This window comes from Dasypus novemcinctus, chromosome 3 (assembly GCF_030445035.2).
Source record: "Dasypus novemcinctus isolate mDasNov1 chromosome 3, mDasNov1.1.hap2, whole genome shotgun sequence".
NCBI lineage: Eukaryota > Metazoa > Chordata > Mammalia > Cingulata > Dasypodidae > Dasypus > Dasypus novemcinctus.
This window is the reverse complement of record NC_080675.1, coordinates 146,226,786-146,246,319: the sequence shown is the minus strand read 5'-3', so window position 1 is coordinate 146,246,319 and position 19,534 is coordinate 146,226,786. Positions and strand designations below refer to the sequence as shown.

Sequence of the window (19,534 nt, the reverse complement as noted above, 5' to 3'; positions counted from 1 at the left end):
AGCCCTGTGTACAACAGGGTTAAAAATCTGAGTAGTCCACCTCACAGGTTGTTGGGAAGGGCAAAGAAATAATGTAAGCTCAAATGCTTTGGGGGCTAAAAACTTTAGATGAATGTTTGTAAAAATTACTGTGATTATCATTATTATCACAGCATATTCTATTATGAGGTCCAGGCTGAAAAGGATACACTTTCTTATCAGGAAGAGGTAAATGAGCAATAAGGAGGCAGGGAAGCCTGCATGGATCTGGTAAGCTTTGAGTTGGAGCTTGAAGACAAGAAGGGAACAGGAGGAAACACGAGGTGGGAGTCAAAACATCAGCAAGTACAAGATGATGCACCTCATTAGGGTAGAAAGCGTGTAGAATACTATGGGGAGAGAAAGTGATGTGGATTGCAGGTGTTAGACTATGACTGTGTGGATCTTCAAGGTCAAGGGGTGGAGCCCAGATGTGAGAAGGCAAAATCAAAGCACCACTGGAAGAAAAGCAAGAGGTTATTCCTGGAGTAGGATCCCGACAATAACCAGTATCAACCAAACACTTCCATAAAGTTAACACATATCTCTTGCTCTTTTTTTTTTTTTTCCTTTTATTTCTTTCTTAGATTATGATACAGTGGATAGGAATATCATAAATAAGTGAATCCATGAATCACTTTTAATCCAAGCATCAGAAAAGGCAGGGCCACCTGAAACTGCTAGACACTAGTAGTTTAAGTCAGATGCCAAACATTGTCTCATATTGGAAAATGTACAAGAGTTTAGATACCCTACCAAAACCAAGATGGGAAAAACTGAACAAATAACACTCCTTTGGAAATAAAGCACTGCTCGGCTTGGGTTAACTGACCAAAAAAATAACAACAATAATTCTAATAATATAATAGCTAACATTTATTAAGCACATACTAGGTGCAAGTGCATGATTTCATTTAATTGTTTTCAAAACCTTTTAAGGTAGATACAACTATTGCCCCCATTTCACAGATGGAGAAATTGAGGTGTATAGTCCCAAAGCAGGTAGACATCAGAATCAGAGGGTTAATCCTATTCTACAAGCATCCTAATCCAAAGGATAGTGAGTATGGCAGTATGAGCTTGATAACAAATAAGAACCTTTGTTATCAAACAACTTTGAAAATTAGAGTCATCCATAGTACAAAATTCCTGGTGATAAAAATCAAATCTACATTTACCGAATAAGCACCTTTCATATGTGGCAACTGATTTTTCAAGCGGAGAAATATTTATATCTTAAACGTTCATAATGCTATTAAAAGAGGATTCCACTTAACCTAACACATATACCCAGAGATAGTTGTATATACTGAATTGCTGTAAATACTAACTATATTTATTGAATGGCTTCTCCAGAGCGAATGTGCCATAAATATTTAATAAAATGAAAAATCGTTTTGCAAGCTGAATAGTCATCCAATAATTTATCTGTTTTGTAAATCTGGATTTACAGCAGACTCTTGACATTCCTGAGGGATATATCCGGAACCGTCTCAAATTCCCAGATTCACAAATACAAAAATATTTATAGAGGCTCCCAGATTTCTTGCGAATCACATTTCCATGGGGAGTCATATGTGTTTCCTGCTCACCGCCTCATGCTACACGTAAGTTAACCATACCTTCAAATTTTACTAAAGATTCACCTCTCACTGGATGATCCTTTAAAGAAACAAATTTTTTTAAAAATTAATTAACAAGCATTGCTGCAAATGCTAAGTGACTGGAGAACAACAAAGCTAAATGACCCTTTTCCATACACATGTCTAGAAAGTAGAGTTTCCAGATTCAGCCAAAAGATCCTCAGGGAACTTAAAGGAGTCACATACCTGAAAGTTAAATCCATGAACACACAGATTCTAAACACATTTATTAGGTTTGCTGGGGCAGGGGTATGGGGCATATCTATTAGAACCCACTGTTCTTTCTTACCCACGAGTTACAGCAGTTAGACTGAACCTTTCAATGAGGTTCTTATAAAACATTTCATTAGAGAATCACTGGACACATGAATCACGAGGATTTGCCTGCTCATTCAAAATACCCATACTTTGTATGGCTGAGTTGGTGAAATCAAACTTGGATTATTTCACTGCCTTGAGTAATAGAGCCCCAGTGACACCTGGAACACAGGGCTAAGCAGGTGGACTTGAAGCACTGCCCTGTACTCTGAACCTCTGGCTGAATTTGGGATAGTCCCCTCCAAAGCACCACTAACCACCTACGGTGCATTCAAGCTATATGTACCCCAGAAAAACAAGTTCTTTAATCCATTCCTGTGGGCGTGAACACACTGTAAGCAGCACTTTTCAGTGAGGTTGCTTCAGTTACACTGCAGCCCAGCCCAACCTAGGCCTTCATCCTATTACCAGAGTCTTTTCTAAGGGAATAAAAATCAAGCAAAGAGAAAGAAGATCACAGGAAGCAAGAAACTGAACATTAACGGAACCTGGAAGAGAAGGGAGAGATCAGGAGGTGCTGCCATGTGCACTGGCATGTGACAGGAGCCGAGGAGCAGGGCCACTGGCAGCCCCAGAACACCAGACTTCAGGAAGAAACCATCGCCTTGATCGAGCTCGATTCGGACTTCTTCCCGGCCTCAGCTGTGAGCGAGTAAATTCCTATTGTTTACCTGGACCCATTTCAGGGCTTTTTCTTGAGCAGTCTAGAACTAAAACACTGTGAAAGACACAGAGAGAGGGAAAGAGTGAATGAGTGAAAATGAAAGAAAAAGAGAAAAAGAGAGGAACAATGAGGAAAGGGAAGAAGACAATAAAAAAAAAGAGGAAGGAAGAAAAGAAGAAATGAAGGGGAAAGAAAGAAAAAGGAAGGCAAGAAGAATGGAAAGAATGGGGAAAGGAGGAAGGAAGAAAGAAGGCAAAAAAGAAAAGAAAGAAAAGAGAACGAAGAAGAGAATGAAAAAGGGATCTGGCTGTTGGGGGAGCGGAAAGAACAAGATGGCATTATCATTTCAGAAGATGTAGCATACACTTTTCAGAACGTATTTGAAAACACTGCTGCCAGATTTTCAAATTATTTATTTATTTATACCCCTTCTTGTTCCAAAGAGACTTTGCAGCAACTTGCGGCCAGATTAACTTTCCTGACGCTTAGCTCTGATCATGTTACTTCCCTGCTTCAAATGCCCATAGCTCCTCGCTGCCTATAAAATAAGTCCAAACTCTCTAGCCTCCTCTTGGAGGCCGTTCACAATCGGGCCCCAAACGCCAGCCCCACCTTATCTTAGATGTCTCCCTTTCTTTTTATTGATTGATTGATTGATTGATTTCTCTCACCTCCCCCCCCACCCCGGCTGTCTGTTCTCTGTGTCTGTTTGCTGCGTCTTGTTTCTTTGTCCGCTTCTGTTGTCAGCAGCATGGGAATCTGTGTCTCTTTTTGTTGCGTCATCTTGTCGTGTCAGCTCTCCGTGTGGGCATTCCAGGGTAGGCTGCACTTTCTTCCGTGCTGGGCAGCTCTCCTTACGGGGCGCACTCCTTGCCCGTGGGGCTCCCCTATGCGGGGACACCCCTGCATGTCAGGGCACTCCTTGTGCACATCAGTACTGCGCATGGGCCAGCTGCACACGGGTCAAGGAGGCCCGGGGTTTGAACTGCGGACCTCCCATGTGGTAGACGGACGCCCTAACCACTGGGCCAAGTCCGTTTTCCAGATGTCTCCCTTTCAAACCCCTTTTGCTCCAGCCAATCTGTTCTCACTGATGGTGCCCCAGCTCGTTCTGCGTTTCCCTGTCCTTGAACCTTTGTTTGTGCCATTCCCTCTTCCTGGAGTGCCCTATCCCCCACATTTCCACATGCCCAATAAACACGACTCACCCTCCACGGCTCAGCCTGGAGGCACTCAGTCATCAGGAGGGGACCTTACAACATCTATACACAGGCTTTAGACACATCATCTCACTGGAGCCTCACAACAGGAGGAAGTCACTGCTTCATTTTCCAAACGAGGAACTGTGGCACCAGGAGACTAGGGCTCTGCCCGGGGGTTGTGCCCTCTGCCTAATGCTCTTTCTGCTACCCCAAGGCTGTCTGCTGACAGAGAGACAAAAGGTGGTTGTGTGAATCAATGTCAGCATATTATAGCAATCTCTTTTTTTTTTTTAAAGGGAGGGAGAAAAGTACCTTTCCAATCTGTTTGAACTCGGATTTGCTTGTGCAGTCCTGAGTCACAGTTTTCGTTTGGCAGGCCCTGTGCAGCCCTTGCCAAGGTTCCGTGACACAGGACAGTACACTAGCTGACTCAGAAAGCCAGACCCAGGGTGGGTGAGATACCCCCAAGTCCCCAACATCCTCCCCACCTGGAGATGCCGTGGCGACATCCACAGGAGACCAGTGACCACTATAAATGCCAGTGGGTCAGGCTCTGCTCTTTTGTACCCTAAGAGCATGCCAAAAGATTTTTAAAAGGTGCCATTTATCACCAAGGGTAGGACAGCAGGTTGCTAAAGCAATTTATACAACCTCCAAAGCCGGCTTAAGCAAACATGGCAACTGGGTGTAGGATACGGTGTAGAGACTGATTGATGGGGGTCCACTAAGCACGCAGAGGCACCAAAATCGACATGCTCGCTGGACAAGGGCCAAAGTTATCACATTATGAGCGATTATGTAACCTTAAGAACAAATGGAATTTGGGCAGTACACATCTGATATGCTTCCTTGTTCTAATTTTTGGCATCGAGAGGCTACATGAATTGGCTGGAATGTAAGAGTCCTCCCCTCCATTTTTCCCCTATCCTAATGGCAGGCAGGACTAACGATCACAGCAGAAACATCTCATAATAGTTAACTGCTCTACTAAAAATTTCCCCCAGAACCAAAAGCTCCACTCTTCTATATTTTTAATGCATTGCTTGCATTAAAATCAACATGGAATACTATTTTAGAAGAGAGCTATTTCCAAATCACTGGATTCAGAAAAGGAACACCCTTTCAATCCCCTGGGTGAAACTCAACTCAGCCCCCAGATTATGGCCCTCTGGATAAAAATTTTAAAGCAAAAATTAATTCAATAGCCATCTGAAAAATATAGTTGCTCTGCAAGACTTCTGCCCCTACTCTTCTTATTGACTTCTGGCTTTAAACACTAATGACAAGGCTTGTCTACCTAGTTCTTCTACCCCTGCAAAATCTGCCTAGCTCCACACCTCCACCCCTAGCACATTTCATTCCCTCCCAATTTTAACTCCTCACCCCAATCAGAGACTCCTCACTGTCCTTGTCCTTACCTCAACAAAGAAATATCGTCTCCAAAAAGGTTAAAAGGAAAAAATCAACCTAGTACCATGCGGCACTTTCTTTTCCTAAACGTTTCCTGTCAATTACTCATTAGCAATCTTGAGCTATACATTCTATTTGCCAGCTCCAGAGCGTCCAGTTATTAATTACTTAGAGGTTTTATTAATTTACAAAACCTCTGTCTGCTTCTAGTAGTCCTTAATTCAAAACTTGAATTCATATAGAGGTCATGCTCTGTTCTACTTCTGAACCATCTAAAATTCACCAAAAAGATGTTTGTGAATAAAGCTATACAGTGGTTTCTTCACAGGGGCCATTGGTGGGTGGTGGAAAAGAGGACCACATTTCCTAAGACATTTGAAATTCCTCATCATGGACAACCTTGAGATTTTCTCATTTATTACGAAAACTGTGGACATATACATGTAAGTGGAAGAACAGACTATGTATGAACTGACAAAAGAAGAAAAAATATTAATCTTTCAAATAATTTATACTCAAAGAAATTTGCCTACAGTGTCAAAATGAACACAGATGAATAGACATCGATCAGACATAAATGTAGCAAATGTCCAAGGAGCCCCTGTGGTCCTTGATTTTCCACTGGATAGGGACTGATCAGAAACTGCAAGATGAGGGTATTTCATCAAGTGTTCAGCACGAAAAAGGACCACCTTCTTAACTTTTGTCCACCACATAAGCAAAGTGTATCCTAACTTGTTGTAAAGTATCAGTTATAATAGCTGTCAATAGTTTAGTTATCGCTGTTAACCAATAATTACTAGTCTTTTGCACCACAAGGTAAATAGTTTTTTGTTGTTGTTGATGTTTTGTTTTGTTTTCGGAGGTCCTGGGTATTGAACCCACAACCTTGTACATTGGGAGCAGGCGCTCAAACCACTGAGTGACACCCACTCCCCCTAGGTAAGTAGTATTAATGCCTTTTTACAGAAGGGAAAACTGAGGCTCGGGGAAGTTAAGGAAACTTCCTAACGTAACCCAGCTAGGATTCTTGTGTGAGCAGACATTTGAACTCCTTTCTGCTTGATATCAAAGCCTGTGCATTTTCTACTACAGTACAGTTAACATGTTGGCTTATAACCTTCCTGAATAAATCCAGGGCTTTTTTGTCAAACGTAGCTGTGCTCACACTACGTACGCCAGCACTGTCCAACAGCACTTTCTGCGATCATGGGAATGTTCTATATCTGTGCTATCCCCAGTAGGGTGGCCACTGGCTGGTGTGACCGAGGACCTGAAATTTTAATTTAACTTAATATTAATTAATTTAAATTTAAACAGCTACAGAGGTTAGTGGCTACCATACTGGAGAGCGCAAATTTATACAATGCTATGTGCTTTAAAAAAAACAACTTGTCACAATTAACAGAAGCATTTTCCATGATAATACATGCTTTTCATAATTGCTCCCATTTACTGAGCACCTACTAAATTCAGGCTACCATACTGACTGATAGATATTTACATTCCATCTATTACAAGTATCATGCAAGGCAACTGATATTATTATTACTTTATAGATTACAAACCTGAGATTCAATGAAGCTAACAACTTGATCAAAGTCATTACATAGGTCATACTAACTGCATTTGCATGAGCACATATAGTTTACTAGTGGGTGTACACTTGTTTAACTATTAATCTATTCTTGGACATTTATGATGTTTCTAATTTTTTAGATTATAAATAATGCATGCTCTTGAATACAAGATTTTATTCCCCCATATTTAGGGTTAATTCTTTGTAGAGAGTCCCATAATTGAACTGGGTCAAGGGGAATAAACATCTTTAAGGCTCCTGAAAAATATTACCTATTTGCATTCAAACAGAGATTAAATTTGGGAGCCTGGATTAGGAACCGGAGATTTAAAAGCACCCAGGTGTCTGGGAAAAGTTTATTCACGCTCTTTGTAAAATATGACAAAGGTTTGCTTTGGGAAGGCAAATATAGCTAAAGAACCTCAATTCAAAGAGATCAAAATACTTTATTATATGAACATTAAAATAAGCCTTGTAGTTATCTTGTCAAATAAAACAGGTATCATTTCTTTTGGCTATATCATTTCTTTTTCCCACTTTTCCATGTGGGAAAAGTACTAGCCTTTGAGCAGTATTTCCAGGCACTTCATTTACTGTCCCCTCCACCATCCCATCCCCAAGGAGTCACCTAACCTTGCTGCTATTGTATGTGCATGCATGTGTCTGAGTGAACACACATACTTGTAGCCCAAAGAAAGAGCATGGAAAAATACAGAAAAAGAACAAAAGGTGAGCTGAACAGGAAGAATCCCATACCCTGGAGCCCAGATGATCCCCTTTGCTTTGCCAAGAGGAACAACAGAATCTGTGCCATCTTAGTCCCAGCCCAGAAGGGGCCCGGAAGAGTGTGTCCTCCTCAGTGGGCTGCCCAAAGCTCCCCGGACACCATCAGGGGCTGCCGTGACCCAAATGAGCAAACAACGCAGAAATGTCTCCCATGGAAACAAGGAGTTGTGCACAAAACCTAATATTTCAGGGTCCTATCTATCACAATTAGTCATCTTAAAGAAAAAAGCATCCTATATATACTCAGTTACTAAGTGTTTGGGCAAAATTCGACCTCAGATAGTTAGCTGTTAGTGAAGCCAAGGCTTACAGAGCAGAGATAGGATATCGATGCCTGTGAATTCAGGACATGTTGACAAGTACTCTCCATAGTTCAGCCTGAACTGCTACAACCAAGCCGTTCCCCCTACTCCTTCAGGACATGCCGCTACGAATTTACAATCAGGTGGCCTCTGCTTTAGAGGGTGAGAGAACTGTGCTCTACGAGATTAAGACTAAGTCCCGGGATTTCCTGGAAAAAAAATGGAGGTAGTTTTGATGTAAAAACACACTTGTTTGTTTTTAAAGGAAATGAATCAGTCACGGCTTGGTTGCACGGAGGGAGAAGATTCTTATGTAGCCCCTGAGGCAAATGACAGCTCTCAGCTCAGCAGGCTGTGCTTATGTAACTTCTCGTTTCATCTGATCCTTGTATTTCATTCTTTCTATGACCTGGAGCAGACTAGCCAACCCCCCTGAGCCTCAGTGCCAGCATCTCTAGAATAGGAACACTGTGGTGACATCTGACCTTGCCTATCCCAACCAGTCACACTCTAGATACCAAATGGTTACCTTTGCAGAAAGCTGGGTTCTTGGTAGAAAGAAACCATGGGATTGGGTTTCATTAGTTCATGTTTTGCAATAGGTTTAAGTACTATGATTGGTTTCAAATCCATCAAATTATTCATAGTTAGATTAATCTGCTTATTGGATGTTGAAATGTATCCCGAGGCCTTTCTAGACTCATCATCTAGAAATGACACTGGTTCAAGTGCCAGGATTCTTGTAAAATCACTTAGTTCTTTCACAATACCCAAGAGCCAGGAGAGTTTTCTCCCTCAAACCTTCTTTCCTTTTCCAAACCCTAAATTTTCCCATGAAAATATCTGCAAAGGTATGAGATATACATCTGCCCGGATTTGTATTCTCCTTACTTTTCAGATCAAACCAAAGTGTAGATGCAAGAACTAGACATGATCTAGACATGCTTTGCATATCTAAGCCCTGGAGGGGGGAGGCAGGAGAGCTAAAGGGGAGACCGAGATTAAGAAAGTCATGGGAAGGGAAAAGAATCATTCCTGACACCCTTTACCTCTGCGAGGCCACTCCCTCTTACACATGACATAGTGGGCAAGTAATGGCACCTGAGAACTCCCTGTGCTCCTGGGCTAATGCACACTGGTCATTACAGTGCTGAATTACAGCACAGAGGGGACCCACACAGTCACATGTGTGTGCCTACCTAAGGAGGCCTACCTGTAGAAATCCACAGAAATGCAACACAAGAATGAAAGAATGATACTTGTGTGCTATATTCTGATAATCCTCCAAGCCTACTGACCAAATTACAGTGGACAAGCAAGGGGGGCACTCTGGCTTATCATGAGTTTCTGCTTTTTGCAAAGCACCTGTCCGAGGGGTGGGCACATGGCTTAAGCCAAGCCAATCAGACTCCAATTTCCAGCACTTTGAATCCTGGATGGAGAAATCTGTTGGAGCTTATTCATGCAGCAGCAACACCTAAGGAGATAGTGAGTTCTATCCGCCTGTACCCCCTGAGCTTCACCAGTTTCTGTCCTTCATTGAGCCTGGTTCTCCACACTTCCTGTTGATTCTCTGAGTTACTAGATATCCTTTAAGTTAGCCAAAATTAGTTTCCATTGCTTGTGAAAAACAAACAAACAAAAGGAAGAATTCTAACTACTATGGACAGATAGCTTATGTCCTAAGATTCTGGACCTATTTGGGGTCTCCTAGCCCCAAGAAAATCTTACGATTCTAAAAGTAATAATATACATATGAATCAATTTTCCCTAGAACTCTCTTGTTCCTCCATGAAGTAAGTTAAGAAAGCATTCTAAAAGAAGAAAGAAAAAGAAAGGGGGAGGGAGGGAAGAACTGGCAAGTCTTGGTTGCCTTCAGGAGTTGAAACAACAGAGAGGAAAAAAAAAAGGAGAAAGAGAATCATTAATTCTTTGAGTTACCATTTATATAGAATAAAACACACAGAACTTTAAGTGTACAGTTCAATGGATTGACACCTGTATACACCTGTATAACAACCATGTCAGTTATGACATAGAACATTGCCTTTACCCCAGAAAGTTCCATCACCTTCCTTCCTAGCCAATCCTCCCCAGACCCCAGCAGGCAAATACTGTTCTGATCTCTATCACCACAGTCTAATTTTTCCTATTCTAGAACTTTATATAAATTCAATCAGATAACATCTGGCTTCTTTCCTTTTGTTCAACATAATAGTTTTGAGAGTTATCCCGATTGTTTATATATTAGCAGTGTGTTATTTTTTATTGCTGAGCAATACTCCACTGTGTGAATGCTCCATGATTTATTTTGTCTCCTGCTGCTGATGGACATTTGGCTTGTTTCCACTTTGGGGCTATTATGAATAAAGCTGCAATGAACATTCTTAAACAAATCTTTGAATAGGCATAGCCTTGTTTTCATTTCTCTTGAATAAATGAATTTTTTATTAAATGGTGAAAAAGCTTTCTACAAGAGCTTGCAGAGAAGAAATAATACACTTTCTCCAGGGGGAAAACAAATGCTTACCTGTTGTTGACCCCTTACTCCCTCTCCACGATCTTCATTTTCTCAATCTACAGACCTCCTCACTTCTTGCCCATTCTAAACAAACCTTTCTCTTTTCCCTTAAACTAACAAACCCTGTCAAAATATCTTCCCTGTGACATTTTTTAAAAAAAGAGCCGTCTCTATTCACTGGCTCCCCTAATTTTTTGTAGTGCTCTAACAGAGAATTCTAGTCCTCTTTTCTCAGTTCTCTTTCTCTTTGATTCTTTGCACAGCATTCAGAAGCACTGACCACCTTTCTTTCTTGAAATTATTTTCCTAGCTTCCACTGTATATTAAGGGTACAGGTTTTATCACGCCCTAATTCTAGTTCCACATGACTGGACCTGGCTCTGGACCTTGAACCTGGCTCTAGCACATACTAGATGGGTGATGAAGAGCAATTTATTCAATGTTAGTGTGCCTCTTTTCTTCTTTACAATGAAAATAATGATAGTGCTCACATCATAAGGTGGATAGGATAATTAAATGGGGTAGCACTCAGAACTGTGCCGGGTAAGTAGTAAGTACTCAGTAAATATAAGCAATTCTTATTATCTCACTTGATCCTCCATGTGATGTAACAGGAATACATTGTAAACCATAACAAGCTACATTAATGCAATATTCACAAAAGGATTTTATGTATTGCTGCCTCTCCGATTGCTCAGTCCACCCTTTCTCAGTCTCCTTTAATGGTTGAGCCTCTTTTTTCTGCTTCTTCAATGAGGACAAACACCAAAGCTCATTCCTTGATCCTCTGTCCTCATGATTCTATACTCTCTTGAAGGTCTTATCTATCATTGTGGCTTCAGTTATAACATGAAGGCTGATGACTACAAACATACTTCTACTATCCCAAGGTATCGCTCTTAAACTTCAGAACCTCACATCCACAACTTCCGGCCAGGCATCTTGCTATGGGAGGGTCCTACATACTCAATATATATAAAATCAAATATATACTTCGCTTTCACAAACAGATTATCCTTTGGACTTTGTCTTTTATAATAAGCTTAACCCCTACAGCAGTTTGATATTATTTATAAATTCCAAAAAAGAAGGATTATGTTTGTAAACTGGTCTGTTCCTCTGGGTGTGATCCACTTTGACTGTATTAGATTCAGCTGAGATGTCCTTGATTAAATTATATTACCCTTAGGGCTTTGAATCAACCACATTAGTAGGGTGTAACTCAGATTAAGTCCTTGCCCCTTTGGTGGGGTGATATAAAGGGGCACTCAATCAAGAAGACACAGAAGATACATGAGAAAAGAGAAAAGGCTCCATAGATGCCAGAGGAGAGAACTTTGTCATGACATGGAAGAGGAGAGAACTTTGATCCTGAGGACCCAGGAAGGGAGACAAGCCCTATGCTAGCCTAGAGCTGAGATTGGAAGAAGCTGGGCCCACGGAGACTTAAGAAGAAGGGGGAAGGAGACCAGGAGAGCTCACCCACCATCTTACTTTAACATGTGGCAACTGACTTTGGTGAGAAAGCAACCTTGAGTTGAACTCCTTAGGGCCTTATAACTATAAGCTCTTATGCCAAATAAATACCCTTTATAAAAGCCAACAGATTTCTGGTACTTTGCATCACCCCCAAAGCAACACATGGCCTAATCTTGCCAATTAACAACTTCTCTGGACCTGGAACTAGGAGAAGGGCCCAACTGAGATTCTAAGGTCTGTACAAGAGAGCATTGAGAATGGCTCTTGTGGGGGCCATGCCCAATACACACCAGTAAAATGGAAACTGCCTCTCATTTCCCTGAGACCTGAACTGTCCACTCTGAAAGGTGTATGACGACTATGGGCTGTCTATACAGGGGTAGGGAGTAAGAATTCTATTTATCTATGAATGAAGTTGCTTCATTAAAACATGAAAGTCCTTCTTTTAGGTCCACTGGCACTTCATCCTAAGCCTTCAACCCTAACATCTCATGGTCTTGATAATATGGTCATGTTTCTATCTGACAGCCCACGCCCTAAGCCTACATGTGAGGTCCCTGCCAGGGCCGACTTTTTTGGATGAGCAGCAGGACAGCTGTGCAACTGGGCACCAACATTCCACCTCTGCCTCCCTCTCAAAGCTTCAATAAAAGGGAAGAAATTGAGCCAAGTGTCTCAGTGTCTTGTGGATATTAGAGACCGTGTGGCACCTTTAATATTCCCTGGGGTGAATCTACTGTTCTTGCAAGCAGCCTAATAAAAGTCACCGGGAGTCACAAGGAAGGCATTCGGGGAATTCTTTCTGCCTGTGCTAGTCATTAGGGCTCATCACAGATATTCTACTCCTCTGCCTTCTTAGCTCATGGTGGGAGTGTACCTCCTTGTTCCTTCTGAAGTTAAGTGTGACATGGAACTTGCTTTGACCACTGAAATGGTAGCATACCAATGGATATCAGTCTGGCAGAAGCTTTAAGAACCAATGCATGATTCACTTATTTACTTTCCCTGCCTCAGTGGAAGCATGAGTTGAGACGGAGCATCTAGCAGCCTGGGTCCCCAAATAAGTAGAACATAGGCACATGTAGTATGAGCAAAAAATGAACTTTTGTTGTGTGAAAAGTCATTAGGATTTGGGGATTATTTGTTACTGCAGCATAAACTACTCATTCCTGACAGATACAATGGTGTTCTTCCGGTCACCAATGAGCAACCTCCAATTTCTGACTCAGTCTCACCTCTGGCTTCTACATTTTAAATCTGTTTGGTTCAGCTCTTATGGGACACACAATGCATTCAATTTACCCTAGTGCAAAGCTGTCCTCTGGTTTATAGATTAAGACCGATACCCATAGCAACTCTGATGCTGCCCAGCTCCAATACCCTAGACAAGAAATCAGGAACAATTTTCCCCAAGGTCAACATCTAAAAATGAGTATTCCTTTTAAACTGTCCCCTTCTAGCTAGGCTGACCATTTATCATCCTAGCCTGTACAGTTTCAAGTGTAATGGGACTAGGGCAACAGGTGTAAATCATCACGGTCCTGGGTAAACAGGCCACCCTAATTCTAGTTCCACCGCCTTTACAGAGTTAGGTCTAGGACTATGAGAAAAATTCCTAGAGACATTATCTAAGGAGAGGTCACCATATCCAGGAAATGTGATTAAAGGCCTAAGAAGAACCATCTGGTCAAATTAATGTGTTTATCAGAGAGTGTATACTCTGATTTTACTATTCTATGTGGCATTGGACTGAATGAGTGCAGCTGTTTCCCTAAGTAGGCACATGCGAGTAACAGTAGACATCCAAACAAAACCAAGAGCCCAATGCAAAATCCAGTCATAAAGTTTGAACACCCTGCAGAAACATTAACAGTGTCTTCCTCCCACTGGTCAGTCCTGGGAGTCATTTAAGAGGAAGAAGGATAAAATCAAGCAAACAATCTCAGCAGAAAAAAAAATTATTTAAACAAAGCCAAAGTAAACGCAACTTCAGGGACCATGGGCTCCTCCTCCCCTTCTAGGCGCGAGACATATTAAAGTCAGTGAGTATTTTAAAAGAATGATGACTTTCCTAGGTAAAGTAATACCCTGTGGAAGACAGTGGATTCTTGCATTCTCCTTTACTTTGTAAAACACCAGAATCCTAATTTGCTCATACGCTCATGGTCAGGAGGCCATGATTGTTGTAGAGGGATCTCTTTTACTGTTTATCCCAATCCCCACCCCTTCAACACTACTTCATGTGATGTGTGCTCCCCACCATAGGATTGGTCACATGACCTGAGCTGGCTTTGAGTACCCTCATCCCCCAGAATTCAGGTGCAGGGATGGACATATCACCCACACAAGAAACAGGACCAGAATCCGGTGTGCCTGAGATGAAACAAGTCACTAGGTGAGAGAGACTGCAAGCTCAAAGCCACGGGAGCCTGCCTGCCTGACTGCAAAGGGAGTGAGCAGAACCAAGAGATGGGCAAAGAGGAGAAAGGCAGGTTCCTAATGTTACTGAATCTCTGGAATGCAAACGTACCTGAGCCCAATCCATCTCTTGGACTTTCCAGTAATATGACTGGCAAAATACCTCTCTTGTTTAAATGCTGTGTTTCTGTCACTTGACAACTGATAGACCTATTATATCCACCAATGAATAATGCTATGCAATACGAATTTAAATAGTTTCCCAAAATCTGAGGGTAGGAAGAGAGAGTGAGGCATATATGAAAAAGATTGGCCATGAGCTGATGTTTGTTAAAATTAAGTGAAAGGTATGCAAGAGATTATTATACTATTCTCTCTACTTTCACATGTTTCAATTTTTCCAAAATAAAATTAAATCAAATGACAAAAAAAAAAAATGTCCCCAGGTCTCACAGTTTAAGTCCAGCACAAATCTGAGCTGTCAACAAAAACCACAAAAAAGAAAAACTAGAAAAGGTAGAATCATACATAAAAACCATGTATCTGCAGGCAATACTTAGAATACATGAAGACATTATCAAAAAGCATTTTTTGCAACATGCAAAGGACTTTTGATATTAGATGTGGGCTACTCGGGCTGACAGGATCTGGGTGTCTCAGATACCAGTGCTGGCAGATGACCACCCCTAACCCTGCAACAAAGGGGGGAAACAGTGGATTGCACAGTATCCTGTACAGGGGGCACTGCTGGACGATGCCATCTTTCCTTGCAGTGAATCACAATAAGGCAGCTATTATTCACAGCTGCCCATTAAAACAAGGGTGTGGTTCTGGCTGAAGATGGCAACATGTCTCTTAATGTTCACAGATAATAACCATTGTTCTGGGAAGCGGATGTGGCTCAACAGATAGAACAACCATCTACCATACGGAGGGTTCAGGATTTGATCCCAGGGCCTCCTGACCCATGTGGTAAGCTGGCCCATGCGCAATGCTGCCATGCACAAGGAGTGCCATGCCATGCAGGGTTGCCCCCATGTAGGGGCGCCCCACGTGCAAGGAGTGTGCCCCGCAAGAAGAGCCACCCCGCATGAAAAAAGTACAGCCTGCCCAGGTGTGGCACTGCACACATAGAGAGGTGACACAACAAGATGACACAACAAAGAAGGGACGCAGATTCTCAGAGCTGCTGGATAATGCAAGCAGACACAGAACACACAGCAAATGGACACAGAGAGCAGACAATGGCGGGGAAGGGGAGAGAAATAAAAATAAATCTAAAAAAAAAAAAAAAAGAATTGTGATTAAAAAGTCATAATGAACAAACACCATTTAAAAAAAAAAGAATCATTGTTCTGACACAGGAACGAATTTCTGCTCATCAGTTTCGGAGTCACCCATGATTCTGCCCCCTCATTCAAGGCTGAATTCATCACCTCTCCAGGGACCCTTCCTCTTGGACTTATGATTCTCAACCCCAGCTGCCCATCAGAATCACTTAGGATCTTTAAAAATTCCTGATGCCTGGGCTGCAACCCAGGCCAATTAAGGCACAATTACTCGGGCTTTTTGTATTTCTCAAAAGCTCTCCAGTGATTTTTGTACACAGCCAGGGATGAAAATCACTGCCTCCGCTGGACCTCTAGATGTGAGGGGAGCACTGGCTTTGGATCAGGGCCTGCCTCTCCAAGGATATCTGATTTTGGCTAGATCAAACCTACTTCCTTATCTACCCAAGTGGGTAGATCTCAATCAATCCAGAAACAACATCCTTCCTGTTGCTTTACCCAAATAAGTACATCCTTAGAAAGACTTTGTCTCCTCCAGAATGCATGTAAAACTGAGGTAATTGAGAGCACAATGCTTTTTTAACTTTCATTGTGAAATCATTTTAGATTTATAGAAGAGTTGCAAAGATAGTAAGAGAGTTCCTGTACACCCTTCACCCAGCCTCCTCTAATGTTAGCATCTTATACCAGGGTATATTTATCAAGACTAAGAAACTAACACTGGCTCAATAACACACTTCCTGTGGGTTTCACCAGGTTTCCCACAATGCCCTTTCTCTGTTCCAGGATCCAAATCAGGATACCACCTCGCATTTAGCCTAAGATTTTGAAGAATGAAAGAAGTCTGAACTAAGTTCTAATCCACAGAATCAAAACTTCCCTTTTGGCTTCATTCCCTTGCTCACCTTCCAGCCTTCTACCTAACCTCCCTTTTGGATGCAGCTGGCTTTCTGCTTCATCTCTTCATCTTTCCTGCTTCGATCTGATAACCCCAATTGTTTTTAGCCAAGTTAGTTCATAACAATTTGGGGGTTCATGAGACCCCTTTGAGAAATTAATTCAACCCACAGGCTCTCCCTGAGAAAAATGCATAAACCAAAACAATTTTCCATTTCAGAGCAGCCAGGAAGCACTTGACCCCAAGTCTCCTCCCCTAGAGCTTCTACCTAGGCACTATTCACCCCTGACACTAACTCTGGGGTGAAATTGGCACGACTTACTCTCAAGTCCTCTCCCCATTGACAATTTCTCCAGATCCTGAGCACAGTGACAGCGCTCCCCGCTCTGGGTTTCGGCCGACTCCCGCTGCCTCAGGCGCAGATCTGGGGGGAGGAGGCCCCCTCCATCTGGCCGGGCAGAGCTCCTCCGCTGAGCACAACAGGCGACTGGACTCTTCCCTTCCTGCCGGCCTGGCTGCCAGCAGAGAACTCCCACGAGGTTTTGCTTGACTCACCAAGCCTGCTTTCTCTGGGATGGGAACATCTTAGACTTAACGCTTCTTAGTCAAAAGCCACGTAATCATCTGAATTTCAACAAAGAAAAGTAATTCCAGCATCCAGGATCTTATCAACAAGCTCCACCAATGTCAGAAACCGCAGGGACCTCCGTCCCAAGGGAGGTGCCTGACTACTACTCTCCACCTCTGGAAGCAGCCTGAGGGGTCCCCACACCTGAAAGGCATACAGTTATCAAACCTACTTGTTCTCTGAAGCTACCACACCAGCCCAGCCCCTGTAACAGGAACCAGAAAAAAGGGAAACTCCGTCCCGTACTCACTGTTCACAAGCTTAGTTTGGAACCTCTTGTTCCGACTGCTTTCTTGATCCTGCTCTGTTCCATTCAGCCCTGTCTTTGGAGGTTGCTCATTTCTATCAATGCTTCATTCACCTGCCTCTATGCTGAGGACAGTCCAGATGTTACCTGAGCTATGCTACCTTTGGTAAAGATCCCACAGGCTCCCCTTGGTCGTGGAACCACACTTTGCCCTACTGACACTTTAGCCAGGATAGCATCAATTCCTCCAGAATCAACCGGAAGGCAACAAGGTTGGAGAAAAAACAAAAAATAATTACTATGGACAGGACTAGGTCTCTTCTTACCTTCTGCAAATGGCTCCCATTCATAAAAGCGGCCCATGAATGGCTTGTTGTTGTAGGATGCACACTGTACTTCCCGGATACTTCTACTGCTTTCTGGACATACCTAATAAAACAGATGTTAAATACACAATTAACATCCATATCTTTTTGCACGCACAGTCAAATCCCAGCATACCTCCCCAATTTTAAACACCAGTCTTCCTCTACCTAAACCAGAGTTTCTAACATTTTGGGGACCACTTGCCATCAAAAATTTAAAAATCAGATTCCCAGGCTTTGCCCCAAGTTTACAAAATTAGAATCTTGGTAGAGAAGCTAAATGTTTAACAAGTTCCCCAAGTTTATTCTTTGTATATCATAACTTGAAAACTGTTGACCTAAACTGTCTGTTCCTGACAAATTGCTCTCCTCGCTCTCCTCAAAGAGGCCATCAATTCCCGTCTGTTTGGCTTTGTCTATGCCCCCACCAGTCCGCGCCCCCCAGCATGGAATAATATTCACAACAAACATGACAGAGCCCTTACCATGTGCCAGGCACTGTTTAAAACGTTTTGTACACATTAACTCATTTAATCCTCACAACAACTTAGGAGGCAGATATGACAGTCCTACAGATTTTTTCACAGAGGAGCAAACCAAGGAACAGAGTCACCCAGCTGCTGAGAGGCAGCACCTAGGTTTAAACCCAGGCACCCTGGTGCCCACCAGGCTGTCTCTCAGTGTCCTGTCCATCCATCTTTTCTAAATTCTTGCCTAAATAATCTCTACCATTTTTTTTTTTTTAAGATTTATTTATTTATTTATTTTATTTCCCCCCCCTCCCCTGGTTGTCTGTTCTATGTGTCTTTTTGCTGCGTCTTGTTTCTTTGTCCGCTTCTGTTGTCGTTAGCGGCACGGGAAGTGTGGGCGGCGCCATTCCTGGGCAGGCTGCACTTTCTTTTCACGCTGGGCGGCTTTTCCTCGCGGGCGCACTCCTTGCACGTGGGGCTCCCCCACGCGGGGGACACCCTTGCATGGCAGGGCACTCCTTGCGAGCATCAGCACTGCGCATGGCCAGCTCCACACGGGTCAAGGAGGCCCGGGGTTTGAACCACGGACCTCCCATATGGTAGACGGACGCCCTAACCACTGGGCCAAAGTCCGTTTCCCCAATCTCTACCATTGAAAGTAGGAGTTCCCTGTCTTTTAGGGGGCAAAAGAACCACCCAGAGATCTTGTTGTAAAAGAAAACTCCTGGGTCCCACCCCCAAGAATTTTTTATTCCGTAGATCTGAGATGAAGTCCAGTGATCTGTGTTTTACCAGATTATCCAGGTGACTCCCGTACACTAGACTACTCAAAGAAAAGATCCAGCTCCCCCTGCCTTCCTTCTTATTTAGAAATGGTAAGCAGGAACCAAGTGTGAAATAAAATAAGATTAGAATAGCAAATTCAAATTATGGATAAAGCCATCCGTTTAAATGTGTGTTGTGTGATATTATTCAGAAGGAAAAGGAATCTGGCCCTTTAAATATTGAAAGCACTGTGTATCGGACATCTCTAGAATAAGCTGTTGATAAGACAACTCAAAGTTCTCAAGGATTTATAAAGGAATCTACTCTATGCATCAGAAACACCAGGTCTCCTGGAAGGTGAGGCAACAGGGAGGAATGAAACATGGTGGAGGGAAAACCATTTCCTGCTTGATAAAGGACAGTCGGAGGAGGCAACGGTACAAGCTCCGAGGTGGCCCCAAATCTGTTGCAGCTGAGTTAAGCCACATGGAGCAAGAAGCCCCGTGAAGCAGAGGGTGATGGAAACTTGTGG

At 42.7% G+C, this 19,534-nt stretch overlaps 1 protein-coding gene across 2 annotated transcripts in view; it reads right to left on the bottom strand.

The window, feature by feature from the left end:
• Positions 1 to 19,534, bottom strand: part of THSD4 (thrombospondin type 1 domain containing 4) — a 634,788-nt gene that overhangs the window by 469,526 nt on the left and 145,728 nt on the right. For both annotated transcript variants that reach the window (XM_058294432.2, XM_004451032.4), the window contains exon 6: positions 17,729 to 17,831. In XM_058294432.2, the coding sequence (XP_058150415.1) occupies positions 17,729 to 17,831 (103 nt within the window). The remainder of the gene's footprint in view (positions 1 to 17,728; positions 17,832 to 19,534) is intronic.